This window comes from Rhamphochromis longiceps, linkage group LG12 (genome assembly GCF_057381845.1).
Source record: "Rhamphochromis longiceps isolate RC_006_pf linkage group LG12, R_longiceps_female_GT1.1, whole genome shotgun sequence".
NCBI lineage: Eukaryota > Metazoa > Chordata > Actinopteri > Cichliformes > Cichlidae > Rhamphochromis > Rhamphochromis longiceps.
The window spans coordinates 45640166-45647665 of NC_140568.1; the positions used below are offsets into that span (position 1 = coordinate 45640166).

The following is a 7500-nucleotide window of genomic DNA, read 5'->3' on the forward strand; positions in this document are numbered from 1 at the left end:
CTGCGACTTCAAAACATCTGTTTTGGTTATTAGTAAACTTGCCTGATAAAATAAATCCATAACAGTCTAAATATTGAAAAAACAACTATAAAAGTTACAAAAAGTCAAAGTAATACATCAGTCATCCTGAAAAAGCTGAACATTTGGATACCTGGATGGTTTCTGTAGCATAAAACAGCTGGAGCACGAGTGAAATGGTTCAAATAACAATACTGTCAACATTAATCAGCATTAATAATAATAATAACAAGTGTCCTTGTGTTTGTTCATGTCTCTTACACTTTCTCTGATGATAGAGTTTGGGATGATAACTGGAGGACTTTTCCCACTAACATAGCCGTAGCGCAGAAACACGTCACCATCAGCCACCGGAGCGCCGTGGAGATACCTGGGACAGGTAAAAATACCACTCGTGTGTAACTGACAGCTTTAAATTATTTGAAAGTCTATAAACAGTGCAGAAATGTTTATTCACCTGGCTGAAACCTTGAAGTTGAAACTGGTGAATAAATTGTGACTGATGTAATTTGCTTCTGGTTCCACTTGGATGGAGAAACTGGGAAGAACTGATGCAGGGTGAAAGCCATTAATAACGCGTGTTTTACCCTCGATCAGCACCAGCAGTTTGCTTCATGATATTATAATGTACCGTATTCTCTAACTTCAAAGTCGGTGGTTGCTGTTGTGGTGAAATCATTGGAGTAAGAAGCTTCAATGGACCAAATGCCCAACCTGGAATCACAGACACGACCTTAGATACACGACCACGCAGCTGTGTGTCGCTTGTTTTACACTCTTATTTCTTACTTTGGGTTGACGGGGATCTTAAAGGGGTTTTGCAGAGATGGGATTCCATTGTTCACATCGACCATCTCCACAATGTCCACTGTTGTATGGTCCGGGTCCTGGCGGGAGGGAGAGGGTAAGATATTATGGAACCCATCACTGCACCCACCTGCTACTACACAGGACAACTTCCCGCTTACCTTAAATGTCAGGTAGACGCTGCGATTAGCCGGTCTCAGCTCCTGGTTCAAGGAGAACGCCCTCACTTTGACTGGGAACAGAAGCACAGCTGTATGAGTGACAAGGGTGATGGTGTAACGGAGAACCTGAAAGAGGATCGTCTGAATTTTTAGGTTAATGAGAACCATCCGACTACAGAAACCATGACAAAGACAGCCTGAAAGATGAACTCCAGCTCTGAGCTGATGGAGACCTTAACAGGAACCCTTGGCAAGGACTGGCTGAGGAGATCTACCAAACTCTATGAAGGCATATGAACCTGTTGATCAAAGACACCACACACCAATGCTTCTCATGGAAACTGAGGACACGTGTTAGAGCAGAGAGGAGACAGAACTGACTGACTTAGAGAGCGAGGGGGCGGAGTCTCCAGTGGACTTCCAGGTATACGAACCCTCTCCCACATGCAGGTAGCTGTACTGTTACCTTCTTTGATCATGTCCACAAGTCTCAAAAGGCTGATTCTGTCCATCTGGTTCTGTTCGGTGGGAGAAATGTTTCATCATCATCAGGTGACTCCTTCAGTCTCAGCTGACTGCAGGTTTCAACCTTATAAACAGCACATTTGCACTGACTGACACTAGCAGCACTGAATGAACGATGGGCTGTGAGGTCAGTTTATGACCATGTACCATTCACAGAGAGTTGGGGAATGGCTGCAATCACAGCATTGTAAGATGGTGACAGATGTACCCTTAGGCCCCTCCTCCATTCAGAGATGGTCTTTCCCTTTTCACGTAAATGACCTCCTTGACTCCGCCCTCAAACCAGCGTTCCTCCCTGTCCAGGATGTGTACATCCCCCATCCTTGAACAGCCCGTTCTCACTCCCGAGGCGTAACATGCCGATGTTTTGTCACGTCCCGCGGCGTTCCTGAGGAACGCGAAAGGAGACCTTCGGCGTTCTTATGGTACACTGCGGGTTATGGCTGAAATCCAGTGCAATGATGCTCCCGCGGTAATAGACGTTCCAGCCCTGTATTCCAGCCCTAAACCTAACCTTATTGCTGACCTTAACCGGGACTTTAATGATGTTAAGTAGCGTGTTTCTAAGCGATGTGAAGAAAAAGAGCGAACGTGTAGATTGAGTCCAGACGGTACTCCATCCATCCATCCATTCGCTTTCCGCTTATCCTTTTCAGGGTCGCGGGGGGCGCTGGAGCCTATCCCAGCTCTCATAGGGCGAGAGGCGGGGTACACCCTGGACAGGTCGCCAGTCTGTCGCAGGGCCAACACACAGGGACAGACAACCATTCACACTCACATTCACTCGCACATTCACACCTAGTGACAATTTGGATTATCCAATTAACCTATCCCCACAAGCTGCATGACGGTGGGAGGAAGTCGGAGTACCCGGAGGGAACCCACGCGAACACGGGGAGAACATGAGAACTCAGACGGTTCTCATATTTCCTCATTTTTCCGAGGTCGTCATTTAGGAACGTAGTGTGTAGCCGAAAACGTAATATGTTGACGATTTGTCACCTAGCGTAAAATGTTATGCTTTGGGAGTGAGAACGTGTTGTCTTGAAAGAGTGACCACTGGCCTGTAGGTGTAAACAGACTGCAGAGTCCTGGCCTGACGAGGTGGCTCTTCTGTGTTGCCAGAGCTTGTTTGGTTTCCCCGATGTATAAATCCTGCCAATCCTCCTGCACTTAACAGCGTGCACCATGTTACTCTGTTTGTGTTGGGGACCCGATCCTTGGGGTGGACCAGTTTTTGGCGCAGCGTGTTTTGAGGTTTAAAAGCCACAGAGACCCGGTGTTTAGAAAAAATGCGTCTCAGCTGCTCCGATACTCCTGACACGTATGGGATCACTACAGGTTTTGCTTAGGCAGCGGTTGTCCTTCTCTCCTGGATCGGCTGGAGCCAACAGCACACAGACTCAGGAGGGAGCAGCCCCCCGACCAGTGGCCCAACTGGATCTCCAGTTATATGACCTCTTTTACACATTGGACATTGAACTGTAATTTGCTATGATACAGGTACATTGATACAGTGGTTAACATGCAGCTGGAATTCAGATTGAAGTTATTTATCTGTTCTCTTAAACAGACATCTCCAAATCAGCAGCTGATGGTTCCAGTCCAGCTATGCCTGAAGCTCCCAAAGGACATTTTAGAAACATCAGCTTAGATGGTACGCCCCTCCATCATAAAAACATTTAACTGATGTATCTGTGTCTTTGTATTCCTGATGATACAGACAATGAGCTCATAATGCTGCTGATCACACACAGCAGTAACACAGTTGTCTGTAAAATCTGATTCTTTCTTCTTTAATCTGCACGCATGAGGAAAAAAGTTCAACTCACTGAGTAATATTTGATCTTTTCCACCTGATTCATTATTATCAGGAAGTCCTAAAAACTCCCTGAAAAGCCTTCAGCTGATCCAAAATGCTGCAGCAAGAGTCCTGACAGGGACTAGAAAGAGAGCAGATTTCTCCTGTATTGGCTTCCTGTTAAATCCAGAATTCAAAATCCTGCTCCTCACATACAAGGTCTTAAATAATCAGGCCCCATCTTATCTTAATGACCTTGTAGTACCATATCACCCTATTAGAGCACTTCGCTCTCGCTCTGCAGGCCTACTTGTTGTTCCTAGAGTATTTAAAAGTAGAATGGGAGGCAGAGCCTTCAGTTTTCAGGCCCCTCTTCTGTGGAACCAGCTTCCAGTTTGGATTCAGGAGACAGACACTATCTCTACTTTCAAGATTAGGCTTCAAACTTTCCTTTTTGCTAAAGCATATAGTTAGGGCTGGACCAGGTGACCCTGAATCCTCCCTTAGTTATGCTGCAATAGGTGTAGGCTGCCGGGGATTCCCATGATGCACTGGGTGTTTCTACCTCACTCACTATGTGTTAACAGACCTCTCTGCACTGAATCATATCTGTTATTAACCTCTGTCTCTCTTCCACAGCATGTCTTTATCCTGTCTTCCTTCTCTCACCCCAACCGGTCGCAGCAGATGGCCCCGCCCCTCCAGGTGAAGTTTTTCCTTCCCACTGTCGCCAAAGTGCTTGCTCAAAGGGGGTCATATGATTGTTGGGTTTTTCTCTGTATGTATTATTGTAGGGTCTACCTTACAATATAAAGCACCTTGACACTGTTGTTGGGATTTGGAGCTGTATAATTTGTGATTTGTGGTCCAGTTCTGAAGCTCTCGTGCCCATCGTTGGTACTGTCAGCTGAACACGGGTCAGCGCGGGTAACGTGATTGGTCCGTGACTATGCGTCCCTTATGCAACAAACTGCATGCTCTGTGTACTGTGGCACCTTTCTATCAGAACCACCATGAACTTCTTCTGCAGTTTGAGCTCCAGCAGCCTCAACAGGCCACACCCTCTATCCTCTGACCCCCAAACCAGTCTGTCTTTATGACTACAAGACAACCACCTGACTAGCTGAGTGTAAAGATGGGTTATAAAACATAAGATTAATGAGGAGAAGGCTGGAGTCTGAACTGGGACAAACTTCTCTCACCGCTCTGACGCGGCGTGTACAGCGGTTTGTCGGTTTGGATGAACAGGAAGCCATTGGTGCGACTGATGGGCACAGACTGGTGCTGATTGATCACGTCTGACTGCACATGGAGAATCACATGATTTGCACTCTTGTCCAGCTGGTTTGGGTACAGCTGTAAAAAGGAAGTGACATCATAAGTATTTCAGATGCCTTCAGTTAAACTGCAGGTGTTAGCCTGTTAGCATCTTTTCTCACCCGGACTTTGGCGTCAGCCTGGTGGTTATTTTGTGCATTGAGGGTCACGACCTCCCGAGCCAGAACCCGGTGATTCGGAGCCATTGACGTCTTCAGGAACAGGTAGACGTTGACTTCACCTGTAAAACCAAACAGCTGCACCACCACGGTCTCCACGGCGTCCAGGCGGAGCGATAGAGGTGCCGTTATCAGATACCTGAGAGAGGAGACGTTTTAAAGTGATGCATATTTAGGTTGTTATCAGTTTGTCACGTTCGTCTAGAGCGGCTTATGCTGTTGATACTTGCACATATCATCAGCACATACAGTCTGTGAACGTTTGTCCAGACTCGTATCAAATTTAAATTTAAGGAATTACATTTTCAAAAAGCATATTTATGCTCAGTGAATATTCTGCTGTTATTCCAATGAGTCAGAAACAACTCAAAGCTAGCGCTCCATGGTCTAAGTAGCTTGGAAAGAAGAGCATCTGGACTTCTGTAAGTTGCTTGAAGACGTTTCACCTCTCATCCAAGAAGCTTCTTCAGTTCTAGGGTCAAATGGCGGAGAGTCCCCCCAAAGAGGGACAAAGGACCCCCTGATGATCCTCCACCTAATCACACGAGCCAAGGTGTGAAAACGGGTGTGGGTCACAATCAACCAGGGTTTCGGGTGAGCTCATTGTGAAACCTAGCCCCACCCTGTCATGTGACTAACTGAGGTCAGATGGCCCTGGATGTGGGCGTTAAGGTGTCTGGATTATAGGCAGACAGTTGGGGTCATAAGCCCCGCCTCTGTTCAAAGATGGCCGTTCAAAGTGGACAAAGATGCTTCTTTCACTCCTCTTTCAAACCATCTGTCTTCTCTTTAGAAGACTGAGACCTCCATAATCACTCCTTGGCTCGTGCGATTATGTAGAGAGGATAGTCTAATCTGGGACTCTCCACCATTTAACCTTATACCTGAAGAAGCTTCTCAGATGAAGCGTCGTCAAGCAGCTTAAAGAAGTCCAGACCCTTTTCTTTCCGAGCTCCTTGGACTACGATGACCTGGATGACTGAGAACCTTCACAGACTCACACTCCATGCAAGCTACGAGCTGTTTCCCCCACACACATCCTCACAAGTCCAATGCTCTCAATCTCCAGGAAGTACCCAAAGAGTTCAAAGGTGTCTTTAAAGGGTGAAACAAACCTTTAGTAGTTTTTTCCACCTTCTTATTTCGGGGTCTTTAAAGTCAACTGGATGTAATTTTGGTTTATTTCAGGCTGCTGGAAACTCAGAACTCGGTGTGAAGATTTCAGTTTATCACATAGTGCCAACTCACAACAACGTTATCTTGCAGCTCTTTTTATCGAAAGACTACATGTTAGGTTTTGTATTGTTGATTGTCATTTATGCTTAGAAATATTTAACCATATATGCTTAGAGGTGTATAATCAATTGTGTAGTGATAGTCTGCAAACTTTGTGTGCATTAGAGAGCACTCTGGGAGCACGAGAGAGGTCGTACCTTGTCTTATTGTTTTATGGTAGGATTAACGTAGCTACGTCTGTTCTAGTCTAAGTGCTTTAAATGCTGGACTTCCTCACCGTGTTATCTAGGGTGAACCATCTAGGGTGAGGGGGAGGCTACCCTCTTCCTGACCAAGGATGTTTGCGTTTGTGCTTTTATGTTATAGGACCCTTTGATCAGCAGTAACACACACACACACACACACACACACACACACACACACACACACACACACACGGTACTCTTTGTGTGTATGTAGACATCATATGTTAATGAACCTATGCATATTCATGTAGCCTCAATAAAACAACAGTGTTACGGGAGAACGAACGAGAGCAACTGGGGTCAAGCGAAGGAACGGCGTTTGTCCGGTTCTCTCCCGTGCACGAGAAACATGAAGAACTTTGCCTACTTCGTGTCTTGCTTGCGGTGTAATTATATTGCCTTCAACGTTCCAGCGAATAGGTTCAAGCTACAAACCTATCACTACAAACTTTGTTGCAGCTGCAAATTTAAAATGCTGGTTGCAAAAACAGCCCCGACTGCTCTGCACCTGTACTGGAACCTGCTGAAGCCTTGGTAAACATGACCGTTGAGCAAGGGGGCGTTTGGGTTGGTTAACGCTCTCCTGGAGGTGTGTGACTCACCCGGTCAAATGTGATTGGTCAACAAACGATTCTTGCACAAAAACCTTGTCCCTGTCTATAGAGGTTATTGATTCTGTGGTTCTTAACCTCTTAACACCCACAGGTTTCCACCGACCTGTTTGGAATAGGATCACATTTATATGGAATTTTCACCTGTTTGGCGTGCCGGAAAGCTGGAAGGTCAAAATGGATCTATGAGATTTGGTTGAGAGGTAAAATCTTCTAGTTTGAAAAGCTGGGCATGTTTAGCATGTGGGGAAATTCAACCTAACCTTAACCCTCACTTATCCACTGGTGACCTGATGGACGGTAAACAGGACTAACGAGGACCACGCTGACTCTCTGCTGTTTGACACGGCCGGCCTGATTGAGGAAATGCAGGACGCTACAAGCTTCTTTGTGCTTGGGCATCAAATAAGTTGTTCTGACCCTTTGTTTCTTCTGCACACCCTGCAGCTGAACATGAACACAGCTGTTTAAGCCCAAAACAGCTGCGGCAGTAAATGGGAGGCTGCAGGGTAATAAAACATTCATTAACAAGTAATAAAGTTCAAACAGACTTACGAGCTGGACTGAGCCTCCGACCTCCAGCAGAGAAGCCACACACAC

The 7500-nt window shown here is 46.0% G+C and overlaps 1 protein-coding gene across 1 annotated transcript in view; it reads right to left on the bottom strand.

Moving 5' to 3' along the window:
- c5 (complement component 5) overlaps positions 1 to 7500 on the bottom strand; it is a 39705-nt gene that overhangs the window by 32103 nt on the left and 102 nt on the right. The window contains exons 1-8 of the mRNA XM_085426617.1: positions 7456 to 7500; positions 4752 to 4947; positions 4515 to 4668; positions 987 to 1057; positions 808 to 905; positions 650 to 732; positions 476 to 566; positions 280 to 388 (exon numbers count right to left, since the gene is read on the bottom strand). The exon at positions 7456 to 7500 is cut by the window's right edge and continues 102 nt beyond it. Of these exons, the coding sequence (XP_085282743.1) occupies positions 280 to 388; positions 476 to 566; positions 650 to 732; positions 808 to 905; positions 987 to 1057; positions 4515 to 4668; positions 4752 to 4947; positions 7456 to 7500 (847 nt within the window). The remainder of the gene's footprint in view (positions 1 to 279; positions 389 to 475; positions 567 to 649; positions 733 to 807; positions 906 to 986; positions 1058 to 4514; positions 4669 to 4751; positions 4948 to 7455) is intronic.